General features: G+C 38.1%; 4 protein-coding genes and 1 non-coding gene across 8 annotated transcripts; 2 read left to right on the top strand and 3 right to left on the bottom strand.

The window, feature by feature from the left end:
• Nucleotides 1-387: 387 nt before the first annotated feature.
• LOC122290554 lies at nt 388-12,185 on the top strand. 4 transcript variants are annotated; one of them, XM_043098305.1, is made up of 11 exons: nt 388-609; nt 1,256-1,361; nt 2,765-3,709; nt 3,786-3,835; nt 4,215-4,379; nt 4,532-5,492; nt 7,022-7,534; nt 7,798-8,123; nt 8,391-8,489; nt 8,565-8,690; nt 9,888-12,185. In XM_043098305.1, the coding sequence occupies exons 1-11, from the start codon at nt 475-477 to the stop codon at nt 11,658-11,660; spliced, it is 5,199 nt and encodes a 1,732-aa protein (XP_042954239.1). In that variant the 5' UTR covers nt 388-474; the 3' UTR covers nt 11,661-12,185. The 4 variants fall into 4 exon arrangements, with proteins under 4 accessions (XP_042954239.1, XP_042954237.1, XP_042954238.1 ...); XM_043098303.1 differs by having other exon boundaries at nt 3,786-3,910; XM_043098304.1 differs by having other exon boundaries at nt 3,765-3,835.
• Nucleotides 12,186-13,368: 1,183 nt separating this feature from the next.
• On the top strand, nt 13,369-18,692 carry LOC122290538 (elongator complex protein 1). Its single transcript, XM_043098301.1, has 5 exons — nt 13,369-13,778; nt 13,862-14,186; nt 14,597-17,627; nt 17,968-18,066; nt 18,166-18,692. Exons 1-5 carry the CDS (start codon nt 13,614-13,616, stop codon nt 18,479-18,481), a joined length of 3,936 nt encoding a protein of 1,311 aa, XP_042954235.1. The 5' UTR covers nt 13,369-13,613; the 3' UTR covers nt 18,482-18,692.
• Nucleotides 18,693-19,099: 407 nt separating this feature from the next.
• TRNAC-GCA lies at nt 19,100-19,171 on the bottom strand. Its single transcript has one exon. It is a non-coding gene; the product is annotated as a tRNA-Cys (tRNA).
• A 319-nt stretch (nt 19,172-19,490) lies between these two features.
• LOC122290520 (pentatricopeptide repeat-containing protein At2g39620) lies at nt 19,491-23,469 on the bottom strand. The gene is made up of 2 exons (XM_043098285.1): nt 23,331-23,469; nt 19,491-23,249 (listed from the first exon to the last, which is right to left on the bottom strand). The coding sequence occupies exon 2, from the start codon at nt 22,508-22,510 to the stop codon at nt 19,832-19,834; it is 2,679 nt and encodes an 892-aa protein (XP_042954219.1). The 5' UTR covers nt 22,511-23,249; nt 23,331-23,469; the 3' UTR covers nt 19,491-19,831.
• On the bottom strand, nt 23,442-25,441 carry LOC122290528 (actin-depolymerizing factor 2). Its single transcript, XM_043098297.1, has 3 exons — nt 25,283-25,441; nt 23,945-24,210; nt 23,442-23,834 (listed from the first exon to the last, which is right to left on the bottom strand). Exons 1-3 carry the CDS (start codon nt 25,283-25,285, stop codon nt 23,684-23,686), a joined length of 420 nt encoding a protein of 139 aa, XP_042954231.1. The 5' UTR covers nt 25,286-25,441; the 3' UTR covers nt 23,442-23,683.
• Nucleotides 25,442-25,752: the final 311 nt, after the last annotated feature.

The raw sequence follows: 25,752 nt of genomic DNA, 5'->3' as shown, positions 1-25,752 counted from the left end.
ATAACATTTTATTCAAATTTTAAATTTTATTTAAAATCATCTTATCTCACTATCCAAACAGTTTATACAAAAATTTTATAATTCCAATCATTTACACGAGAAGGAATATTAATTCAACATCTCATTATTTAGTAAAATTCGCTATTAAATCTATCTTGTCCAATGTCCATGTGTAAATAAACGATCTCTATGTATTCTGTGGAAGGAGTCTCTGGATTGTTTAATTAAATAGGCCAATTACTTGTTTAATTAATGTATGATTATTTTTAAAAAATAGTACGAATTATTTACCTTATCTAATAAATATCACAAGAAGGATAATTAAGTCATTTACTGAGTAGAGACCGAGCCGCCCCACGATCGCTCTCTTATTTCAATGTTAACCGCCTCTTCGCTCAGCGATTCGTCACGATTTTGGATTATATTGAGACCGCTTTCTTCACAGAAGAAAGAGGTTTAGAGAGAGAGAGAGGGATGGAGGAGATCGACGACGCCATGGCTTCAAAACCTGCGGACTCGAATCCTAACGCCGAGCGCGCTCATAAGCCCTCCTCCAAAGTCAGAGAAGAAGGCGAGCTATCTTCCTCCTCCGACGGCAACGACGACAACGTACTGTTCTCCAAATCACTTGCATCGTAAACGGACCGTTAGCGAGATTGCTTTCTGTTAAGGGTTTCTTTGAGTCAGCAATGTTTACTTTTGGTCAGCTGGATTCTGTTTGGTCGCCGAGGAAACAGAGGATAACTAGAGAAAACGCGTTTTCACTTTTTCCAAATACGAAATGTTACTTCAGTTTAGTTGATTATTTGCATTAATCCGTAGGCCGCGCTAAATTAATCTTTTATTTTACTTTACTTTCGGGTCACAAATAATAATAAATCTCAGATTTAGAAGTTTGAACTCATATTCCATTGTATAGTTTTCCGATATCCAAAGTCTTTGGTACATCTATATTAATGTTTTCTTATATATTCTTCAATGGTTTTGTTTTCTATATTTGTCTTTGCGTACATATTAATGTTTTCTTCTTTTACATACTATATTTATTTTTTAGGGTCTTCAATAATATTTGTTGTTATATCCTATATAGGATGCATTAATCGGATTTGAAACTTTGATTATATATTAGTCCAGGCCATTGCAGTGAAAACATTGCGTTATATAAAGCTTTCCCACCCTTTACTTCTCCTTTCTATCTTCTAGAAGTATCGTGTGGAATGGAATATCCAATGGGTTATTTCTGGTTGCCTGACAGGAAAATCCCGCTTGTTCTGCTCTTCAGTCCGCCGGTACTGCTACGCCACCTGCGGGGCACAGTCCCGTTGCTTCAATGATCAAAGTTACCCAAGGCATTCAGGCGGGTAAGTGTTACAAGTGAAAACAAGAATAGAGAAATATAATTGTTAGTTTTTTGGGGCAAACTTATATTAGGTTTCTTGGGCAAGGTACCTTAGATTCCACTAGAAAAACACATTAATTGTAGGGGATCAAGATCTATCATCCTATAGATCTAACTCTGTATATACAGTTTGTGAAGAACCGATTCATTTTGTTGAGCTTAAGATTTGATCAATCTTCTCAACTCTTATAACTATTTAGAAAAGCTTTGGACCATTCATAAACAATATCATGGAATTGTTGGATACATGGAGTCCTATACAGTTGGGAAGTCCACATTTTATCTACTCTTTGATGTAAGAGAGCATACTGAATCTTGCTATGATTTATGATCCTGTGTTCGGATACTTCAAAAAATAACCCTATGTGTCTGGATACTCATACTCTGTATTGATTAACCTTTGTTTTGCACTCCAAACTGCTGGCTGGCTTGCTTTGCAGCTTATTTTTGCCGCTACTACATTATTTTTAATGCTGAATCATATATCCAGTGTTGTATTTGAAAAAAATTATTAACATGCACACTACTACATTCTTTTTAATGCGAAACTATATATCTAGTGTTGTATTTGAAATAATTTATTAACTAATGCAGGTTAATTTAGTTAATCACAAATGATTTTACAAAAGGTAGATTATTGGTATCTACCCAGTTGCTATTTAAGGATATATTAGAAGTAATGCAAATAGTCTTTTTTTTTTTATATAGTTAATAAGAGTTTTATTACCATAAATAGGCATAGCCCAAGTACACAGGAAGTATACAAGAAGAAATACCTACATACAGTGGCTAAGAAGAAAGAAAAAAAACTAGAAAAGCTACAACATTTCATCATTATTTAATACAAAAGCCTTAGCCCAAAGACAAAGTGTTTTGAGAAAAAAATCCCTAATATCTTCCATCTATCATTTTTTGTCTTCAAAACATCTTCCATTCCTTTCAAGCCAAAGAAATACCCATCCTTCCAAAAATATTATTCCACAAACTTAAGGCCACCACACAATGTAGAAACAAGTGATTAACTGATTCACTGTCTTTCTTACACTAAAAACACCATTCAACAATACAAATACCTCACAATCAACAAGACAATGCAAATAGTCTTCTATAGAGAAGTCTACTCTCTTGCCATCAGACTCCGTGGGGTCAGACCTGCTAGATCAGTGCCATCGTAATACATTCTATCTCCTTCTAAGCTCGTAATACATGTGGTTTTTTATTTTTTGAAAAGTACATCTGATATTCGTATGTTGATATGTATCTTTTCTGTACCTTGTGCTGACGGGTCTCAATTTGAGACTATAACTCAACATTTGTTCTGTTTCTAAATTTGTATGCAATTTTTTTCTGGTAATAATTCTACAGGCTCCAGTGATATCCATTACCGAACATCTACGCAACGAAAATTTCAAAAGAGCTCTGATAAAAACCGAGTGCCACTTAAATCTCCTAAAACTGCTTGGCGTCCCCCTTTGGGGCCCAGCAATAATAACCTTGTTATAAGATTTTCAGATGATGACAGTGGCAGTGACTCTGAAGAGTATAGACAGGATAAAGCTTTAGAAACTAAAGGCAACATGACGGTGGTGGAGGGTAACCAAAGGCTCTCTGTGCCATCCTCAGCAGAATCGACCAAGTTACGGCAGACTGCCAGAAATGTAAAAAAAGTATTGCCCAAAAAAAATTCTTTAAGCCGCCCATTTATGTCTGTGACAACCACTATCCAGGGAGCCAATTCCAGGGGTGCTGGAAATTCATCAGTTGAACAAGGATCACGATGGAGAAATTTTAATTCTGTAAAAAAAAGTTTAGACCAAGACCGCAGAGGTGACAAAGGTGTGGGTTTGAACACTACTAAACTTCAGGACTTGCGGCAACAGATCGCTCTTCGAGAAAGTGAATTGAAGCACAGGTCTGCCCAGCAAAATAAGGAATCTGCTTCAGTTCTGGACAGGGATCACAATGCTATTAATATAAAAAATGACACAGCTCGGAAACATGATGCAACTGCTGCCAATTCCATACAGTTGGAGTCAAAAGAGCCAGACAAGAAACGCTTAAAAGTTGGTGGATCTATCAATACCCAGCTAAATTCAGGAGACCAGCAAGAGATACCTGCTGCAAAATCTACTTTTGTATCAGAAGGGACAGCATTGGAAAACATTAGTCTGCAAAACTTGAATAAGGCTGATTGTAGCCAAAGAGAAGTTTCCTTGCGTAGAGCAGAGTCAAGTATTGTTAAATTGAAAAGGCAAGATGACAAATGTGTTGCTGTTTCACCTGAAAGTATGCCCAGCATGGCTAATGATGGTAATAATTTACTTTGAAAATTTAACGTAGGAGTGCTTTGAGATGCCCCAACTAGTGCCGTGCTTATGCTCTGCAGGTGCTGACATCAATACTGGTTGTAATCAGTCTGGCAGGAGTAGTAGGCAGGTGAATTCTTGTGCTGTTTTAAACCAGACTACACCTCTAGCAAATATAACTTCCAATACTTTGCCAAAGAGTTTGGTGAGTTAATATTTTAATTAAGCAATATTTGCTGCTTTTAGTTTATGCTTCATAGCAAGGTTTAAAAATTTGATTCCTTCAAAAGCTGACCAGATAATATATTCATAATTTATGCTGCACTTATATTGCGTAATTTTCTTCTGTCTGCTTTGATTTGTTTGCATCACTCCTATTATATATATCATACAGACCCCCTATCAAAAATATATCATACAGACCTGCTTGGAATCTTATTAACATAGTAGAAATTCGGCTCAGAATTCTCTGCATTGTATGTATTTTTTAATATCTGTTAATGTTACAGAGCAGTTTGGAATTGAGTCAAGAAACTGGGTATGGTGGCCGTCAGCCACCTGGTTCCCTCTTATACAAAGTAACAGCTCAGAACAATTTGATAAGAGGTAGAGACCATCATGAAGTCACACCTAATGATATGACACTCGAGTCCTCGTTCAACAACATATGCCAGGTTCGTTTCCAGTCACCAGACATGCAGGCCTATATGAGCATCTCCTTCCGACGTTTTTCTCTTTTTAGGTGATAGATATTTTTCTAGTTTGTTTTGTGTTAAATTTATTTGCATTGTTATTATTTCTATTATTATCTCTTATTGTGTCCTAGGGACCACTGAACAATGCTAGCTTTTGGAATTATTTGGGCAATTCAAATGAGCACAGCAACATAACAATGCAATCTTTAGTTGAAATGGAGGGATCATTGGATAAGGATCTGGAGGAAGCACAAGAGCACCGACACAGATGTGAAATTGAAGAAAGAAATGCTCTTAAAGCATATCGTAAAGCTCAGAGGGCTTTGGTTGAGGCTAATGCTAGATGTATTGATCTTTATCGAAGAAGGGAACACTATTCAGCCCACTTACGATCTTATATTATGGAGAACTCCAGTTTATTCTCATCCTCGATGCAGCATGAACATGCTGGGGTGGGGTTGGATTATTCAAATAGCATATCTGAAAATGCGAATCTTATACCCACTCCCAGCCATCATATGCAGCCTGAATTTGATGGTTTTATGCAACCAGGATGTGGTTCAAATACCCATTTTATTGGCAATGCTCCCATCAATGCAGTACATCGACAATTGGGTGGACACAATCTGGGGTCTGAACCTTGCAGTGAGCTAGATGCCAGCACATCAGAGCCATTGCCTCATAGGTGCAATAATGCTGCTGATGGAGTTCGATCTCCTTCCAATGATGCAAATATTTCAGCAGATGAAGATGAAGAGACTTTTCCATTTGACGTTGAATCTATTCAACCCAGCAATGAATGTCGTATAAAAGACAAAAAGTTTGAAAATGGGCAAAATAACTCAAATAATGAGTCAGACAAAAAAATTTTAATCGATAGCTCCCAGGATACTTTGCTTCTTGAAGCAACACTAAGATCTAAACTATTTGCACAGTTAGGGACAAGAACTTTATCAAAGAATATCAGTTCATGTGATAACACAGAACATGCAGTGGAACAAGCTGCCGAAAATGATGTTGGAAGGGAAAGAACACATACTGGGAACGGTTCATTATCAGGGATAGAGAAACATAAAAAACACGATCACGGAGGTACTTTTCTTACAGGAATTTGTGAGGTGGTCTTGCTGTATCTTCACATAACAATTACTTATTCGTGCCATGCTGAGAGTAGAGCCTGTTTTATTATGCTGGTTATTAAATTAATTTTAGTTGCACCATACCCTCAATTTTTGCTTTAGCCTTTTGTCATTGCTTTTTAGAAAAAGAAAAACTTTTTTGTTCTTACCATCTGTACTACCTATTAAACATGCTTGGATATAAGATTTAGTGTGTTTTTTTCTCTTCTTATCTATAGTTTGAATGGGTTATCTATACCACTTTTTTCGAAAGTGGTATCTCCTATGAGGAGTTCATAGGGAGGTACACGGTAGCATGCTCGTTTAAGAGTGTGTCAGATAACTTTTTATGGGCCTAGTATCCATGTGCAAGCGTGAGATGAGCTGTAGACTTGGATCTCCTGGATTTAGCACCCAGCCCCAATCCCACAGTGGGAATATGCGTAACATACATTGAGTGGGTTGGTTATAAATAATCATGGGTGCTAAGTCCCGCATTAGTGACTTGGTGAAATTGGACTTTGTATATGATTCTCGAGAAGTTTCAAATAAATAAGTCTTTTTGGTGTTATGGTGTAGATGTGGTTAGTGCTTTTCTGGGTCGTTGGAGGTTCAATTTTGGATAGAAGTTTTATTTGATTAATTGACAAAGTTTTGATAGGTGGGGTTGTATATATGGGATTTACCCTCCAAGGGTGGGCCCAATGCTTTGGTGAGGCTCCATGTCATCAAAAGACATAATGATGTTATGTACTTATGTTGGTTGGTGAATAAAAAACCATGTACTTTATTGTCATGGCAAATCCTATAGATTTCAAAGGACTCGGCTTTCATGATTTTCTTGTATCTATTTCTAGTTTTTGACTGGTGTCTTCTCTTGTATTTGTCGTGTGTACTTAGGCTATGCCTATTTTTATTTTAAAAAAGACAAAAGCCATGTGCATGGTAGGCTTGTGGTTTGGTCTTCATTGTCTTTCAATTCTATTATGAAATTTACTGGTCCTTCGCATATATTTTATTCGATAAAACCTTTTCTGACAAAAATTTACCAGAAATATCATGTATTACAGTGTAAAAACTTCTTTTATTTAAACTTATAAAAAAACTACTTTTTCTTAAGGAAGTTGAGTGGGGGATTTAATTTTTCGGGCATGGAAATTTCTTAGTAGTTAGTGTCAGCTATGCCGTGAAAAAAGCTTGTGATTGTGAAGCTAGATTTGGCTGTGGCTAAATGTATTTGGAAATGCTAGTAGGATTTAGTTTTTGTGAAACTGATATTTAATCTCATGTGATTTCTTAGTTGTGCTGAAATTTGCAAGTAGCATCAATCTGATCAGATCAAACGTATAAATTGTTGATCAAACTTGTAACCAAAACTCTATATTATGTCTATTGTCTTTAGTTATGAGGATCCAATTGATATAAATCAGCATAGAGTAAAGTGATTTATTCCACTTGAACTTATATTATTTGTTTTCTTTATCTTGTTTTACCCTAATCTAGGCACTGATAGGCAAGAAAGGAGTATCATTGAGCCTTCTCTTGATATTCGGAACCAGCATCAAACTGAAAATGCTTCAAACTCTCACTCCACTACTGATTCCCAGGACTGCAGATTATCTGTTAGGCAAGGTCACCACTTGCTGAATTCTGTGTCATCTTCACCTCCTTCAATTGTGAGGAGTGCATTTTGTCATCTGAAGGTTATGTCTCCAATCGGTTTAGTAGAATTGCAGACCAGAGATCAGCAAAGTCAGGATAATGATATTTACAATGAAGAGAGTGCTCATGTTAACTCTGACAAGATTCAGAGTAACTCTGCAATAGCCAATGCAATTAAAGATTTAAGTGGAAGAGAATTTGGTTCTTATACCTGCAACCCCACAGTTAATCCATTTTGGCCTCTTTGCATGTATGAGCTTCGAGGAAAATGCAACAATGATGAATGTCCTTGGCAACATGTTAAGGACTACTCTAATGGAAGTATGTATCAGCATAATGATCCTGATTGTGCAGGTATGTAAATTTCTGTGGTGATTTTTGAGACCTGCATTATATTGCTTACTTCCTGAAATAGTAGTTTTGCAGATACTCAAATTGGATAAATATAACTTCTGCAGGTTCTTGTAATATGGACAATCTTCACTATTTGCTTGTATCTTTCACTAGTGCGTAGTTGTAATTAGGCATGTTCATTGTATACTACCGGTGTACTTGGGCTATGCCTTTACTATCACTTTAACTTTACTTTTACTTTTATAAAACAAAACCTTCTGCAGGTTCTCAACCTGGATTAATCTTACACCAACGAGCATGTAGTGGTGCAACAAAAGGTCCCAAGTATTTTGATGTTATGGTTGCTCCAACTTATCTAGTTGGATTAGATATGCTTAGAGCTGATCCGCTTTCATATCAGTCTATTCTAGCACGAGTGACCAGTCAATGGTGGGAAAAGTGTTTCAGCATCTCCTTAGCAATATCAAATATGCATCGAAAACCTTTCCCTGCAGATGGTCCATTCTTGCATGGCAGTGATGGTCGTATAGAGATTGATGGCAATTGGAACAGGCAGTCATCATATTTCCAGAGTAGAAATGGCATATTGGTTTGTTCACTGTTCATTGATTATTTATTATCTTGATTTTCCTCTTCATATAAAAATAGGTTACCTATAAAAAAAAAAAAAAAAAAAAAAAAAAGGTTATTCTCTTGATTTAGATGCCTAGCCTTCATACTGCTACTATCTTTTTAGTGATCAAAACTTCCAGTGGTGTCCAATTTGTTTTTATTTATTAACAACTGTTTTATTGCATTGTTTGGTCCCTTTTTGTCTCATCCATGCTAACCTTTTTCTTACATGATGTATGCTTAGAATCAACTTGAACAAGCTTTGGCCAATAATGATCAATCCGTTGAGATGGCACTTATTATTCTCAATCAGGAGGTTAATAATATTGAGGGTGTGAAAAAGGTAACTTTCTTTTGTTCATTTGGAATATCATCCTGCATTGCCAATATTTTCATCTCATATTTTTGAGCTTTGTAGGCTCTCGATGTGCTGTCACGAGCTCTTGAGACTGATCCAACTTCTGTAACACTCTGGATTTTTTATCTACTTATTTACTATAGCAATACGAAATCAGTTGGGAAGGATGACATGTTCTCTCATGCGGTATGTTATTTATATGCTTTCTACTATAAATGGAGTATGCTATGAAGAATGAGGAGTTTCTGCAAGTGTGGAGACAGGCTTATAGGTGTTGCTATTAACATTGGTAACTCTAAGAAGGCACTAAAGATTTCTATCTATATGGTTTTGATCTGTTAGTCCTAATGATATGCATTACCTATAAAAAAAGAAGTCCTAATGATATGTATTGATGGTAGCTGTCTACACACCTGATGGGACTTCCTGATTCTTCATAGCGTTGCTTCATACTGAAATTTATCATGTTTGACTTGTATGGAATTGTTGACTCTTGTAATATATATACCTTATCTCTGGATTCACAATTGTAATGATTTGTTGTTTCATCTGCTTAGTAATAAGCGCTGGATAAGAGTTTTTTTAGTATGTGATGCTGCTTATGCATGATTGTTACCATCCAATGTGTGATATTAAGTAGGGTGAAATATACTCATGGTGCTCAAATGCATGCCACCCACATACTCTATAAATCCAGCTCCAACCAACATACTCTGTCATGGCGGTTTTTTTAGTCTCTTTTTCTTTCCTTGATTGGGTTGGGGGCAAGTAGTAGGGGATGGTTAGTGTTGGTTATTTTCTCGAGAGCATCTCTTTCCTGTTTTCCAGCAATACATGTTCTTTTGGTTGACTTGAAAAGTGGTTATATTTGAGCTTCAAATACATATTTTGTGTTTCCAGATGTCTATGGTAGTTAATGAAAGCTGCCACCTTTGAGTTGTACTTATCTTTTCAACTGGGCGAAATTAAGTCTCTCTCAATGGGCAAGGCTGGAACTCTACTTGTTTGAGGGATAAATTTGTAAAAAGGAAATGGGATCGATGAGCTCTTGAATCTTGTTTCTTTTACCGTTTGCGTTGGAGCTTTAAGGTCATACATTCCCTGCTCTTAAAAATGTAAGAACAGAGAGCTCGTGAGAGTTAGATTACAAGGAGAAGTAAAAAGAACATGGTTTTGTTTGAAATTAATGCAGAACAGAATGTTTCTTTGTAATAGGAAAACCTTCTTGCCATCGTTTTTCTAATTGTCTTTGTTCTTTCATGTCATATTCCACTTTTTTTATTCCAGCATTTCCTGTCTGTTTCTAGTTTAAGCACTTCTATGCTTCCTTCAGAGAACTGACATTGAATTGCCATATGGAAACACTTTTCTCTTGCTATTCAGGTCAAACACAATGAAGGATCTTATGAACTCTGGCTTATGTACATCAACAGTCGTACACAATTTGATGGCCGGTTGGTTGCATATGATGCATCCATTAAAGCGCTTTGTCGCCATGCATCTGCTTCTGACAGGGACAGAATGCGTGATAGTGCATGCATCTTAGACCTGTTTTTGCAGATGATGGATTGTTTGCGCATGTCTGGGAATGTTGAGAAGGCCATCCAGAGAAGTTATGGGCTCTTCCCTGAAATGAAAATCTCTAATGAGCCCTTTTCTCTTTCACACTCAGACATTCTTGCATGCTTAAAAATTTCTGACAAATGTGTATTATGGGTTTGTTGTGTGTACTTAGTGATTTACAGGAAACTGCCTGATGCTGTGGTAGAGAGGTTTGAGTGTGAGAAAGAACTTGAAATAGAATGGCCTTTTGTTGATCTGATAGATGATGAGAAACAGAGGGCTGTTGAGCTTGTGGAAGCAGCAGCAAGTTCTGTTGATTCGTATCTGTATTCTGAATCACATAAAAGTGAAAGTAATCTGAGGTCAGCACAGCTTTTTGCTGTCAACCTTATTAGGTGCCTGGTGGCACTTGATTGCTTAGAACAAGTGAGAAATTTGTTGGACAAATATATTAAGTTGTACCCATCTTGCTTAGAACTCGTTTTAATATCGGCACGGACACTGAAACGTGATTTTGGAGATTTGAGCTTTTCAGGGTTTGAGGATGCTCTTAGAAACTGGCCAAAAGAAGCCCCTGGAATTCATTGTATCTGGAATCAATATGTTGAATATGCCCTCCAGAATGCAAGTTTGGATTTTGCGAAGGAACTTATTATCCGTTGGTTTCACTCAATCTGGGAAGGTCAATGTCATCAAAGCAGATTATCAGAGGCCGTGGATGGTGGTAACTCATCTCTCTCACAAGGATTGGGTTCAAATGCTAGTCCAGAAACATCGAATTCCAATCCTAATGGGATAGATCTAATGTTTGGTTATCTCAATCTTTCTCTTCAAAAATTATTGCTAAATAACCACATCGAAGCCCAGTTAGCCATTGACTGGGCAATGAAGGCTGCTACTCCAGAATGGTTTAAGCATTGCTTGAGAGAGCATGCCATGTTTTTGCTCATTGCCAAATTATCATTAAAGGAGGACTCTCCTATCATTGGGATCAAGAACATATTGGAGAGTTATCTCGATGATGCCCGACTTTTCCTCATCTCTGTGCCATTATCAAGAAAATTCATTGATGATGTCAAGAAACCAAGAGTTCAGCAACTAGTTAATAACATATTAAATCCTGTTTCATTTGATTTCTCTCTGGTTAACTTGCTGCTTGAAGTTTGGTACGGCCCATCTCTTTTACCTAAGTTTGGTGAGTTGAAGAATTTGGTGGATTTTGTCGAAGCCATCTTGGAGATACTACCATCCAACTACCCGTTAGCTATGTCTGTCTGCAAGCTGTTAAGGAGAAACTCCAACTTTACCAATGTTGCTTCTGCTGGGATTTTGTTTTGGGCAAGCTCAACATTGGTCGGTGCAATCTTTCATGCTATTCCAATACCACCAGAGTATGTATGGGTAGAAGCTGCCGATATTTTGGGCAATATTGCAGGTAACGAGGCCATCTCTGAAAGGTTTTATGAGAAAGCTTTTTCGGTATATCCGTTCTCTGTCAATTTGTGGAAATTCTATTATAACCTATCTAAGACCAGAGGAAATGCTAGCACTGTGGTGGAAGCAGCAAAAGAAAAGGGCTTTCTATTTGATTAAAATCTGCTTTAGATATAGAGTAGTTAGGATGTCAGGCCAGTAAGACGGCATTTGTTCATGGAAGCTTGGGGTCAGTTTTGTTTCTTAGCGAGGAGAGAGGCCTGGAGTCTAGCTGATACCATTTTAGTTTAGGTTGAACATCTTTGTAAGTTGATGGGTTCCAGTAACGCTATCAGGATGTTGTAAGATGTTAACGACTCACGAAGACACCAGAAATAAGCACAGGATAGAAAACAACAGAGGTTTTAGTTTTCACTTAGCTGGCAAAGCCAAGGTTTTGGTGGTGAAGATAGTCGGATACGGTTTAGGGGTTGGGATTAGAGAGAAAGATTAGTGGTTTTTCGCTTTCTTCTTTTGTATTTTCTTTTCTTTCCTATTTTTAGGGTGGTTGTTGTTGTCTTCCATTTTGTTCCCTTTGTTATGGGGGATGAAACTCTCTTACCATGTTTGATAAATTGTAATTACCCATGTTCTTGTACTTGTACTTATAGATCAAATGAAGGTGAGAGCATTGTTCGGTAGTTATGGATGGTGTTACTGGAAATGCTTATTTTCGTTCTTCTATTTATTGATTAGTAATTATTATTTATGAATTGCTATTATTCAAGAATCGATTTAACGATAATGGACTTGTTAAGATTGGCCGAGTTGCTGGATTGCATGGACGCCTTGATATTCCTCACTAACTCGCCTGCCATAATGCGGTTTCCTTCTCCATTTCTACGTTAAATTGCATTAGGCCGTTTGTATAATAAAAGTGTTTCAACTTTTCTCATCTTTATAACTTTTTGAAGTTTTTATACAAAATATAATAAATAATTTAATTTTTTTTAAATCTCAAAATAATAATAATATTAAAAAATAATATTTTAATAATACTTTATTTAACTTTTATCCTATCTCATCTCAATTCATTATCTAGCAATACTTAAAAAGCATTTTCAGTAGTGCCTAATCACAGAACTCGGAATAGCTTGAACCCAAATCCCCCAAGACCCCAATCCTTTTTTCCTTTGCTCGACTATTGTTTAAGGGGAGCTCACAGGTCAAATATGGACTTTTAATGGAGTCTGGTTAAGATAATTAACTTTATTTCATTCGGAATTTAAATAAAGTGACTAAATAACCTTTTGATCGAATGACATCTCTACCTCATATAAATAAAGGAAAATGTTAGTTTACCCCTCAAAGTGCCCCCTGCTTTGCCCCCTAATGCACATTTTTTCTTTTTTAGTTAAAAAAAAAAAAAAAAAAAAGGCTAGTTTGCTCTCCAAAAGATCCCCATTTTGAAAGTGATTTTTTTTAATATTTAAAAAAAAAAATTGTACTAGGAGCTAAGTGGGAGACAGAGTAGCATTGTCTATCAATAAATACATAGAACAATTGTCAGACATCAAAGTTCAGATCCTTGTAAACAAGTTTTCTAATAAAATATAGATAAATAATATTTACAATTGTAGAATATGTAAGATGTGTAATTTAAAAAAAAATAAATAAATATAAGATTTACATAAAAAAAATTAAATTTTTTAATAATAAATTTTATTATTTTTTAAAATAATTATATGATATTTATACATTCTACAACTGTATTATTCATCGAAAATATATTATCCTAAGCAATCCTGGCATTTATGCTTCTCAGCTGAAGTACACAGATTGGGCTTCTGTTAGGTATCTGGGCTTTGAGCTCTCCCAGCCTTGAAACCCGTTTTCTTCGAATCGGCTCGACACACCATCGATCCGAACCCAATACCAGCTTAGTGTTCTGATTTCTGGGCAAAATTCTCAGGCGCCTCCTCTTGCTTTGCTCCTCCTGGCTCCTAGTCCTAGGCTATACCTTAAACCCTCAAAACCACCCAGTGCAGAAAACTAGGGCACAATTTCTTCTCCTCTCTCTCTCCCCCTGATTTGAATTTTCAGGTCTTTGCCGCACTCTACACAGAGCCCAGAATGAACAATCTGAAGCTTTACTCGGAGCTCTCTTCGAAGCTCGAGCTAGAGTCGAAGGAAGAAGACGAATCCGTACTATTCTCGGCCTTCGATATCGAGCGGAGCCGCTTGTTCTTTGCTTCTTCTGCCAACCGTATTTACACCACTCATCTCTCCTCATTCCATGTAAGCACTATCTATGCCTTCGTTTTCTGAATTCCATTCTTTATTCCATTCTATTTTTTGAATTATTGCTTATTTCCCTCCAGAATGAAAGGACGTGGAGCTTATCTGCGGACGTGGATTCCATCGACTTGGAGCCCAATGACTACATCACCGCCTTGGAGTATCTGATGGAGAAAGAGGCGCTGGTAATAGGGACATTTGATGGGCTTTTGTTGCTGCATGGTGTGGATGGAAATGAAACCACTATGGTTGGTAGAGTGGAGGGTGGGGTTAGGTGCATCTCACCCAGTCCTGACGGGGATGTGCTTGCTGTATTAAGTCGTCTGGGGCAGATACTGGTTATGACTCATGATTGGGATTTGCTGTATGAGACTGCACTGGAGATTGTTCCTGAAGGTGTTGACGTACGTAAGGACCCCTTTCCGTGACTTTCTGCCATTATTGATTTTTTTTTTTGGTTTTTTTCCAAGTTTTCATGCATAGTATATTCTGCTGCCACTTGTTTCTACGAAGCTATACACTTTCTGATAGATTGGCACTGGTGTTGGGTTTCTAATGAAGTAACCTTAGCTGAAAGGACTAACATAGAACGAAGAAAAAGGCGTATAATTTACCACTTATATGTGCTCGAACGGTATCATCGTCTTAATTGGAGGAAATTTATGTTGCAATTAAAATGTCCTCCTATCTGGGATGATTATATCGGGGAGACTTTTGTTTTTCCTTTATGATGGCGGTTTTTTTTTTTGGTTGTTGTGGGGGCGGGATAGGGTTTTGATAAAATTTGAAAATTTAATGAGTGGGCTTACGGTTTTCAGGTGAACCCACCTCTTCTAGATATGAGAGTCCCATTTCTTGGCGAGGTGATGGGAAGTACTTTGTGACACTGAGTGAAGTTTGTGATTCTATTACCTTGCTTAAGAGGATTAAGGTATGGGAACGAGATTCAGGGGCATTGCATGCTACTTCAGAATCAAAGGCATTTATGGGATCAGTAATTGAATGGATGCCAAGTGGAGCAAAAATTGCGGCTGTTTGTGACAGGAAAACAGACAGTGAGTGCCCATCAATAGTTTTCTTTGAGAGGAATGGGTTAGAAAGAAGCTCATTCAGAATCAATGAGCAAATGGATTCAACAATAGACATTCTGAGGTGGAATTGCACATCAGATCTTCTTGCAGCCATTGTCAAATGTGAAAAACATGATGCTGTAAAGATCTGGTTGTTCAGCAATAATCATTGGTACTTAAAGCATGAAATTAGGTACTCTAAGAAGGATGGAGTGAAGTTCATGTGGGACCCAACAAAGCCAATGCAGTTGATTTGTTGGACTCTTGGGGGGCATATCACGCTTTACAACTTCATCTGGAATACGGCTGTCACGGAGAACTCAATATCATTAGTTGTTGATGATTCCAAGATTTTTGTGACTCCCCTTGCTTTGTCTCTTACGCCACCTCCTATGTATCTATTCAATCTGAAATTCCCGAGCGCTGTCCGGGAGATATCTTTATATTCCAAGAATACTAAGAACTGTTTGGCTGCTTTTCTATCAGATGGTTGTTTGTGTGTCATAGAGCTCCCCACAGTTGATACTTGGGATGAACTTGAAGGCAAACAATTTATTGTTGAAGCCTCCATATCTGAATCTGTGTTTGGATCTGTTGTACATCTTATATGGTTGGATTCGCATATACTGCTTGCTGTTTCCCGTTATGGTTTTGATCACTACTTGTCCAGAATTTCATCGAATGAGGATGGGATTCTTGGCTTTTATTTGCAGGAAATTGAGCTTTCATGCTCTGAGGATCATGTCCCAGGTTTGCTGACATGCTCAGGCTGGCATGCAAAAATTTCCCATCAAAACTCTCTGGAAGGGCAGGTTATTGGCATTGCTCCCAACCCTACCAGAAGATGTTCAGCTTATATTCAGTTTGATGGGGGAAAAATCTTTGAGTATACGAGTAGGATAGGGGCCCTGAAACATAATGATTTGAGTTTTTCATCATCTTGCCCTTGGATGAGTGTGGTTTCAGTTGCTGATGGTGGATCATTGAAGCCTTTGCTTTTTGGACTCAATGACATTGGCAGGTTGAATGTTGGTGGGAGGATATTGTGCAGCAACTGCAGCAGTTTTTCATTGTACTCCAATTTGGCTGATCAAGTGATCACGCATTTAATTCTTGCAACTAAACAGGATTTGCTCTACATAGTTGGCATTAATGATATTTTGAATGGAACATTAGAAATGTATGAGGACTTCATCCACACCGGTAACAGGAGAAGAGAGGAAATTAAAACATTTATAAAAATATGGGAAAGAAGTGCCAAAATTGTTGGCGTCCTGCATGGAGATGAAGCTGCTGTCATATTACAAACAACTAGGGGAAATATGGAATGTATCTACCCTAGAAAATTAGTCATGGCCTCTATCATCAATGCATTGGTCCAAGAACGCTTCAGAGATGCACTACTCATGGTCAGGCGGCATAGGATAGATTTCAGTGTCATGGTTGACCATTGTGGTTGGCAAGCTTTCCTCCAATCAGCTGCAGAGTTTGTTAGGCAGGTTAACAATTTGAGCCACATAACTGAGTTCGTTTGTGCCATAAAGAATGAGAATGTCACAGAGGGACTGTACGGAGATATCATATCTTTACCTCGCTCAAAGGACATCAAAGATCTGAAAGCTAGAGATCCGAAAGGTCTTGATGTCAATAACAAGGTTTCTTCTGTTCTGCTGGCCATAAGGAAGGCTCTTGAAGAACAACTACCAGAAAGCCCTGCAAGGGAACTTTGTATCTTGACTACTCTTGCTCGTAGCGATCCGCCATTGCTTGAAGAAGCTTTGGTGAGAATAAAAGTTACTCGTGAAATGGAATTATCAAGTTCTAATGACCCTAAAAGAAGGTCTTACCCTTCTGCTGAAGAAGCTTTGAAGCATCTCTTGTGGTTATCTGATTCCGAGGCTGTGTTTGAGGCTGCTTTAGGCCTTTATGATTTGAACCTTGCCGCTATAGTAGCATTGAACTCACAGCGAGATCCAAAAGAATTTCTTCCTTTCCTTCAAGAGTTGGAACGCATGCCAGATCTCTTAATGCGCTACAATATTGACCTTAGGCTGTGCAGGTATGTGAATGCTCTCAAACACATCGTTTCTGCAGGAGATGCTCATTATGACGATTTTATGAACCTCATGAAGAAAAATCCTCAACTTTTTTCATTGGGACTTCGACTTATCAATGATCCTGCCAAGAGGAAGCAAGTCCTCGAGGCATGGGGAGATCATCTTAGTGAGGAAAAATGTTTTGAGGATGCTGCTACAACTTATTTGTGCTGTTTCAGTTTGGAAAAGGCTTTAAAGTCATATCGTGCTTGTGGTAATTGGAGTGGTGTGCTTACAGTGGCTGGGCTCCTTGAGATGGGAAAAGATGAGGTCATGAAACTCGCTCATGAGCTTTCTGAAGAACTTCAAGCTCTTGGTAAACCTGGGGAAGCTGCCAAAATTGCTCTGGAGTATTGTGGAGATGTAAATGAGGGCATTAATTTGTTAATTAGTGCAAGAGACTGGGAGGAAGCTTTGAGGGTTGCATTTTTGCACGGGAGAGAGGATTTAATCTTGGAAGTGAAGAATGCATCTTTGGAATGTGCAAGCATGCTAATAGGAGAATATGAGGAAAGCTTGGAAAAAGTTGGGAAGTATCTGGCCCGCTACTTAGCTGTTCGACAGAGAAGATTACTTCTTGCTGCAAAGCTCCAGGCTGAGGAACGGTCAATGAGTGATCTTGATGATGATACTGCTTCAGAGGCTAGCAGTAATTTCAGTGGAATGAGTGCTTACACCACAAGGTATGATTCTACTCGTCATATAGCTTTGGATCCATAGTATATTATTCTTCGGTAGATTTATTGGTTCTACGCAGTTATTAGTTGTTTTTAGCGCCCAGCAGTCACTGTCTTTATAAGCGTCTGGCAAATTCTCAGGTTGGACATTTTTTCATCCAATTTTCAACCAGACTCTACCAAACATTATTTTTGATCGGGACTCTACCAAACTTGATTGCCACTCAATTGGATTAAATTTTGACACTGAACATCCCAATTTAATATTTTATTACATTAACAAAGTCTGTCTGAAGGATGATATCAACTACCGTTAGTTCAAGTGTTTGCCTCATTCCATGAGCAGGACCAGGAAGACCACATCGTCTTCCATCATCTCAAGTGCGGCAAGCAAGGCCAGAGACATGAGGCAACAGAGAAAGAGAGGAAAAATCCGTCCTGGAAGGTATTTTGGTATTTAATTTCAAATCTCCTCTTCTCTTTTGCTACGGTTTGAATTGAGTCACAAATCCCATTGACAAAATAATTACTTGGACATTTGTAGCCCTGGTGAGGAAATGGCTCTGGTAGAGCATTTGAAAGGCATGTCTCTAACAGCTGGAGCGAAGCGTGAACTCAAATCTTTACTGGGATCCCTTGTAATGACCAGTGAGGAAGCAACTGCAAGGAAGCTGCAACACACCGCAGAGAACTTTCAAATATCTCAAATGGCAGCAGTTCAGCTAGCTGAAGATGCAATGCCGAGTGATAGCATAAATGAGCAAGCACATACTTTGGAGCTGTACATACAAAGAGTGAAAAGTGAAGCGCAAAATTCAGAGGCCTTCTTTTGGCGGTCTAAAATATTCCTCTATCCTTAATCGGGCTTGTTTAGTAAAATTTATCCAATAATTTCTGAGTTCAGCCTGGACATGTCCTAATCTGATTTCTAGTCTGACTTCCAACACAAATCAGAGAAAATAAAAGTGTGGGGTGATCTTGTTCTTACATTAGAATTCAGTAGCATCCCATTGTAAACGTTTGATTTGTTGAATGAACGGTGGAAGTCCTCGTTTATGGGCGGTTCACATAGCCTGTTTCAGCTATAGGAGAACATACAGAAAGAACTACATGGTCTCGAATCTGGTGGCTCTTGTTTCCTTGCCGTGCTGGGCAGATCGTGCCTCCTTCGCTGGCTGGTCCCTTGCGACTCAAAGATTTGCTCCCAAAGTTGGAGGCTGCTTTACGAGGCAGTCCTTGGATTCGACTTCTATTCTCTGTGGCCGCTTTCGGGCTGATGACGGGTTGGTAATGGTTACCTAAGAAGTGCATGAGCCATTGAACTGAATATAAAAATTGGGACAGTAATCAAGGACAATTAAGTCAAACATATTAGCAAGAAGAGTCCCTAGGAGGGGGGGGAGTTTAACACTTTTATTTGGCTTAATTGGTTGGGGGGAGAGGAATATTGTTGGAAACAAAAAGAAACATAACACCCAAGGGCCCAACCGGGTTCGAACCGGTGACCTCTTGATCTGCAGTCAAATGCTCTACCACTGAGCTATGGACCCTTTGTTACCTAAGAGGGCAAGACTTTAATTTAATATCAATTATTTTACATCCGACTCTCTCAATTCAATTCCTCTTAACGTACAATTGAAAATGCGAAATTTTATTTCTATATGTAGTTATTGATGGACTTAATACACTAATTAGTATTTAAAAAAATTTTGAATTTTAGATTTTTATTGTAACCAATGTAGTCCCATAAATATTACCATGTTTGCGCAACTTATAAGAAGCAAAACTCATTGACTAAATATTAAATTTTTTTTTCTTTACAAATGCATTCAAGAGAGCTAAAAAAAAATGCGTATTAATACTAATTCCTTCATATTCAAAATTTAAATTAGTACTGTTTTCAATAAAATCTATTTTTTGACCAATCACATTAAATTGATACACATATTAGTACACAGTTGTGCTTGCAACTAGATTTTTCCAAAATGAAATTAATGATTAATCTTCAAGGACAGAATCAACTGGACATTATTCTTGCTTACACAAACACATCTCTCTCTCTCTCTCTCTCTCTCTCTCTCTCTCTCTCTCTCCCCTAGCTGTTCTTGTTAGTGTGATATCAGTAGCTCGTCTCAGGCATATTCCCTTCCCTTTCATCTTTCTAAACGAATTATTCCACAGCAGAAAGCATGTTTGAACCGCAAATGTCTCTAGTCCACGCCTCTGAAGGCATGGATCCCGTTTTTCACTTCAACCCAGCTACAGCCTGGAATTTTCTTCAATCCAGACCCATTCATCCTTGACCTGGTGCTGTCCTCATGACCCCATCTACCGGATTCCGCAAACATACTCGATAAAACTACATGATTCGTTGGATTTTCAGGTTCAAGTTTGACAAGATGTTGCAACGCCATTTCACCCAACTTGATATTAGAATGCATTTTACAAGCACCCAATAAGGCTCCCCAAACTCCAGCATCAGCTTCCATTGGCATTGTCTTTATCAAAATCAAGGTTTCATCAAATAGACCAGCTCGACCTAGAAGATCTACCATGCAAGCATAGTGTTCCAACCCTGGTTCAAGATGGTGTTTTTCAAACATGGACTCAAAAATTTTCCTTCCTTCTTCTATTAAACATGCATGTCTACAAGCAGATAAAATATTGACGAAGGACACGGAATCAACTTGGACATAGCTCTCTTGCATAAGCGAGAAAAGTGCAACGGCATTGCTGCCTTGTCCATGTACTGCATATCCTGCAAGCATTGCATTCCATGAAACTGTGTTTTTGTTTTCCATCTCATTAAAGAATTTCTCCGAAGAATCGAGCTGCCCACATTTAGCATACATATCAATAAGACTATTCCCAACAAGTGCACTAGACAGAAATCCCATTCGGATAATGCAGGCATGAAAAGCCATGCCTTCTCGTAAGGCTGCCAGATATGCCACTGCTGGAAGGACACATGCAAATGTGACTAAATTTGGTTGAAAGTTCTCCAATTTCATCCGGCAAAAGGAGGATATGGCTTTATTTGCATGTCCATTCTGTAGGTATCCTCCAATTAAGACATTCCAAGAAACCACATCCCTCGTAAACTCTGTTTCATAGAACAAGAATTCAGCTGAAGAATGGCTCCCACAATTTGAATACATGTCAATGAGAGCATTCCTTATAGGACAGTCAGATTCATATCCACTTCTTATAATTTTCCCATGAATGCAGGTGCCCTGGTTCAAGTCATTTGACAGCATACAAGCGCCAAGCAAACTGACCATGGTACCTGCTACTAGATGTATTCCTGATAGCTGTAATTTACAGAACAATTCCATAGCATGGTATACGTCACCAATATATGCAAACCCACTTATTAGAACATTCCATGTCACGACATCTTTACATGGAATTCTACTGAAAACATTCAGCGCCCAAGTAAATAATCCCCATTTAGAATACATTGATACAAGCGCTGTTCCTGTTGAAAAATCAAGATCAAAGTCAGCCTTGATAGCATAACAGTGCACGCTTTTACCTAATCTTACAGATGGTAGTTCTGCACATGCCGAAACGATACTCACCAGAGTTACGTTCTCTGGTTTCATATTGTCATTCTGCATATCTCGAAATAGAGACAATGCTTCTTTGGGATATCCAGATTGGACAACAGCATTTATAAATGCACACCAAGCAACTAAATCCCTCCACCGAAGTCCCTTAAACAATTGTTTGGCCTTCTCTAATTGTCCACACTTCACATACATGGTCACAATAGGAGTAGCAACCAAAACATCCGAATCAATCCCTTCTTGAATAGCACAATTATGGATATCAACCCCTTTGTCTAAATCTCTCATCTCCGCAGCAGCCAATAGAGCACTCACAGCGGACATCTTATCTATCCTCCGATTCTCTACTTTCATTGTATCAAATAACTTCAATGCCTCAAGGAAACATCCATCGAACACATAGCCCATAATCATCGTCCTCCAAGACACATCATCTCGGCCCCACATCCGATCAAAAAGCTGGCGAGCGGAACTTACATCTTTACACTTACAGTACATATCAATCAATCCATTCAAAACAGCAGAATGAAAATCCCTCCTAACCGCATATCCATGGATAGATCTACAGTAATCAATATCTGCTAAACTTGAAACAGCTGGAACCAAGTTCAACAAACTCACTGAGTCAGGCTCAACACCCCCCAACTGCATACCCCAAAATAATCTCAACGCCTCACGAGGATCCTTGCTTTGTGACAACCCTGCAATCATTGTATTCCAAGCTACGACATCTTTCTTTGGCAAACTATCAAACAGCTCTCTTGCACTTCTCAAATCACCAATTTTGCAATACATATCAACAAGACCGGTCACTATAAACACATCACAATCTAATCGTCTACGGGCTATTTCATGGTGAACTAAAATACCCTCCTGCCAGTCTAAAGCACCTGTACAAGCTTTCAAAACAAAAGTGAAGGTGTACTTGTCAGGTTCCAGCCCTTTCTCCAACATGCAATGGTACATAATGAGAGCTTCTTTGCATTTTTTTGACCGAGTATAAGCTCTTATCATTGAATTCCATAGAATGACACATGGGCTAGCCGAGAATTCGAAAACAGAGCGAGCCAAATCAAGTTTGTGAAACGAAGAGTAGGAATTAATGAGATGGGAGAGTGTGAAATGGTCTTCTCTAAGGCCTGACACTATCAAACGGCCATGGACTTGAAGCAGTGACTTGAGGTCTTTGCATGACGAGAGGAGACGAAGGTAGTTGGGGTAATTATATGAACTGCTGGGGGGTGAAGATGGGACTTCACAAGCAGTCTTCGCGGGTGCTGGTGCATGATATGGTCTACGTAGTGCATAATTTACTCTCATCGTTCTGTAAACACGGAGGAACACCAATTCGAACCCCGGCCCGCCCTCATTTAAGAGAGTACTGCTCCGCCAGCGTCATAGCGTGCTGTCGTCTTAAAATGTGCTTCGAATTTTCGTATTTATTATTTTGTTTTCCATTTTGTCGTTTTAATGGCCTACCAGAGTTGGATATCAAGTCTTTACACCCATAGAGAATCAGAGATTTTCTTATAAGAAAAAAAAAATGTGTATATGCTGTTCTTAAAGCATAATTCATCTTCTATGACTATCTAAATATTAAATTTCATTGAATACGGTGTATTGGGAAAAATAATTAAAGAACAAGAAACTCATATTATCCAAATAGGATTACAATAGTTGGGAAATCCCTCTAATGGTCTGTCTTATTTAATTACAATTAATGAATTAATATATTAAACTCTAATAGAATCTTTTAGGGCTTTTGATATATATTTTCCGAACCATAGATTTCTTAATTAGAAACCATATTGGTTTAAAGTGTTACCGAGCTACCACTGGCTCAGGCGCAGGAACGAGTACTGGCCTCAACGCCAGAGAACTATGAACAATATAGTCAGACACTTAGCCACATCCACACGCCAAAGGAATGAACGAAAGGGGCACGGGACGTTCAGGGAGTTGGTAAACAAACCCATAGCTTTGATGGTAAATAGCAATCGTTGTATCTTCTTTTCGTATTCCAACAGGCAAAATTGATTAATTGCAGTGGTGAACCACCCTAGGGGCAATGGACGAATACACAACTTGAGACCATCATCAAACATAATCGAGAGCTTTTTCAACCTCGCACAATACCAACCTTATGAATTGATAAAGATATTCGACTCTTACGAAACGTAGCCATGGAAACCATTCAGTATTGGGAAAGGCCAAAGAACAGCCTGATCTACAAAACAACATAGCCATGGGGTTGAAATAAGCAGACATTTGAATTGATATGCACCCCATACTCCGACATATCACAGGTGTGTATAAATTCATACCAATAAGTGATAACACAACAAAACCACAAAATCACAATTCGGGACGTTTTAAATGTTGATAAAACACAAGCCATTAGCATAGTATTAAAACAAGTACAAAGTTGCACAACCTATAAACATCGAGTAGGATAGTTGGAGATATTTCCATTGCATAGCTGGCACTTTCTATTCAGGTAGACCGGCTTCTAATAACATCAAGGCCCATCTCGGTGGGATCAGTAGCTTGCAACTCCACCTGAATACCATCCAATTCTCTCTTGAACCTGTCCTTCGAGCTTGCATAAATCATCTTGCTTCTCACTTTTGAAGTATCCGGGGACCTTCATACATGTGTATATGGAGCAAATCAATGAATACATAAAGTGAAAAAGACAAAACATCAGAGAATGGAACATGAGAACATAGTAAGATCTGAAACTCTAAAGATTACCAAGCAATGAAAACAATCCTGCTCTTTGGGACATTCTCTTCTGTCAGAAAGTCAAAGTCATACACAGCATATCGGCACTCGTTAGCAGGAAGGCTTGCAGAGAGATCCTCATAACTCTCGGTTGGCTCACCAAGCTTTTCCACAACCACCTCCTTTTGCTTCTCTTCAATCTTGTAAACAATGAAGCGGTAAGTTCGTTTTGCCTTCAGTTCTAAAAACTTTAGCTTGCAGTCATCATGCACAGCCATCCCAGATGCTGCGTTTGCCTGCAATATTGGATAAAATGCTTGCACTTATCAAATACCACTATTTGAAATCTATACTTTCATGCTAAACATCTACAGAATGTTCCACTCCACCCCCCACCAAATCTTCACGAACAAATAACCAAAAATAAATCCCTAAATAATTCAAAAACTTGCAATGTTATCCACCAGTCCAGAGACCCATGATCACAAAAAATAAAAAATGATATGTAAACCCATGATTACAAAATAACCAAATAAACAACATCATAAGGTCCTTTTTTCCCCTCTCAAGTCCCAAACTACTTTTGATCGGGTTGATTCCAAATCAAAGCTTACCCTTCTACCATGCCCCATTCTACATTATTGGTTACATGCTTGATCCCTCCCGTAACATTCTTTTAGTTATAATTAGTATCAAGAAAACAATAACACTCCAAATTAGTTCCCCCTCCAAAGTTTTTTTTATCATAAATTTAACCAAATAATTAGCAAAAATCAGTGATAAAATATTAGAAGTATCAAGATAGAAAAACCGAATAAGTAAAAGCCTCGTAAGGCGCAGCATTCATCGAGACCAAAGAAGAAGACTAGCCATGAGAAATAAACAAAAATAGTCACAAAAATGTACCCGACGTAGGGATTAGCAAATGAATAGTGTGAAACAAATAAAAAATCTGATTTCAAGGGACCTTCATAAGTATAAACACAAACAAAACTACATGCAAATGCAGAAAAAGTCGCGCATTTTCACATACACGTACAAAGACCATCTTGCACCAGAGAAGTCCACACCACCTTCACCGACTCAAAAGTATACGCAAACGGGTCAAAGTAATAACGAACACAAAAGGTTCAGAACGAAAAATCAAATCATGATCAAATCGGGATCGATTCGGCTCGGTAGCAGTACAAAGCCTGGTTTAATTTACAATCCACTCAAAAACACCAGAAATTCCACGAAAAAGGGCAACAAGTTCCACAGATCCAAGAACAACAACTAAAAGATACTATACTAAAATCACAACTATAAAGTACTTTTTAGAAAGAAGTCCAAGATAGAACGGTAGTGTGGAGTAGTCGAAGTACTCACCATTTTTTCCGAGAAAATATTGGCGGATAAATAGAAGTACCGTAAAGAGAGAAAAAATCTAGGGCTCCGAGAGAGAGAAGGTAAAGATAGACGATGGATGGGAAATGACTCAATGAGGAAGCCCTTCAGGCTTCAAGTTTGGTGGCTCTTCTTAATGTCACGGGACTGTGACGGTGACGGGTGTTGACCCTTTAAATTAGTGCCACCTCATGTGCGGTGAGATTGTCATTCTAGTCACGTGATAGAGTCGGCCTTGTTCACTTTGAGAAATTCTCATATAATCTCATTTTATCTTAATTATTATAATTTTTTAAAATTTTTATATAAAATAAAATAAATAATTTAATTTTCTAAAATTTTAATACAAAAATAATATTAAAATAATATATTTTAATAATTTTTAATTTAATTTTTAACTTTAATCTCAACTTATCTCTTCTCTAAAAATAAACAAGATAACAATTACAGAC

Source organism: Carya illinoinensis, chromosome 1, assembly GCF_018687715.1.
Source record: "Carya illinoinensis cultivar Pawnee chromosome 1, C.illinoinensisPawnee_v1, whole genome shotgun sequence".
NCBI classification, from domain to species: domain Eukaryota; kingdom Viridiplantae; phylum Streptophyta; class Magnoliopsida; order Fagales; family Juglandaceae; genus Carya; species Carya illinoinensis.
This window is presented reverse-complemented; position numbering and strand designations above follow the sequence as displayed.

Excerpts from the sequence above, each read along its gene's own strand:
- LOC122290554 (XM_043098302.1), top strand. The coding sequence starts at position 475 with ATGGAGGAGATCGACGACGCCATGGCTTCAAAACCTGCGGACTCGAAT. Across the intron at positions 610-1,255 it reads CCGACGGCAACGACGACAAC|GAAAATCCCGCTTGTTCTGC; the intron begins GTACTGTTCTCC and ends GTTGCCTGACAG. Across the intron at positions 4,380-4,531 it reads CGTTCAACAACATATGCCAG|GGACCACTGAACAATGCTAG; the intron begins GTTCGTTTCCAG and ends ATTGTGTCCTAG.
- LOC122290538 (XM_043098301.1), top strand. The coding sequence starts at position 13,614 with ATGAACAATCTGAAGCTTTACTCGGAGCTCTCTTCGAAGCTCGAGCTA. Across the intron at positions 14,187-14,596 it reads TCCTGAAGGTGTTGACGTAC|GTGAACCCACCTCTTCTAGA; the intron begins GTAAGGACCCCT and ends TACGGTTTTCAG. Across the intron at positions 18,067-18,165 it reads GGAAAAATCCGTCCTGGAAG|CCCTGGTGAGGAAATGGCTC; the intron begins GTATTTTGGTAT and ends GGACATTTGTAG.
- LOC122290520 (XM_043098285.1), bottom strand. The coding sequence starts at position 22,510 with ATGAGAGTAAATTATGCACTACGTAGACCATATCATGCACCAGCACCC.
- LOC122290528 (XM_043098297.1), bottom strand. Across the intron at positions 23,835-23,944 it reads AGGATTGTTTTCATTGCTTG|GTCCCCGGATACTTCAAAAG; the intron begins GTAATCTTTAGA and ends ACATGTATGAAG.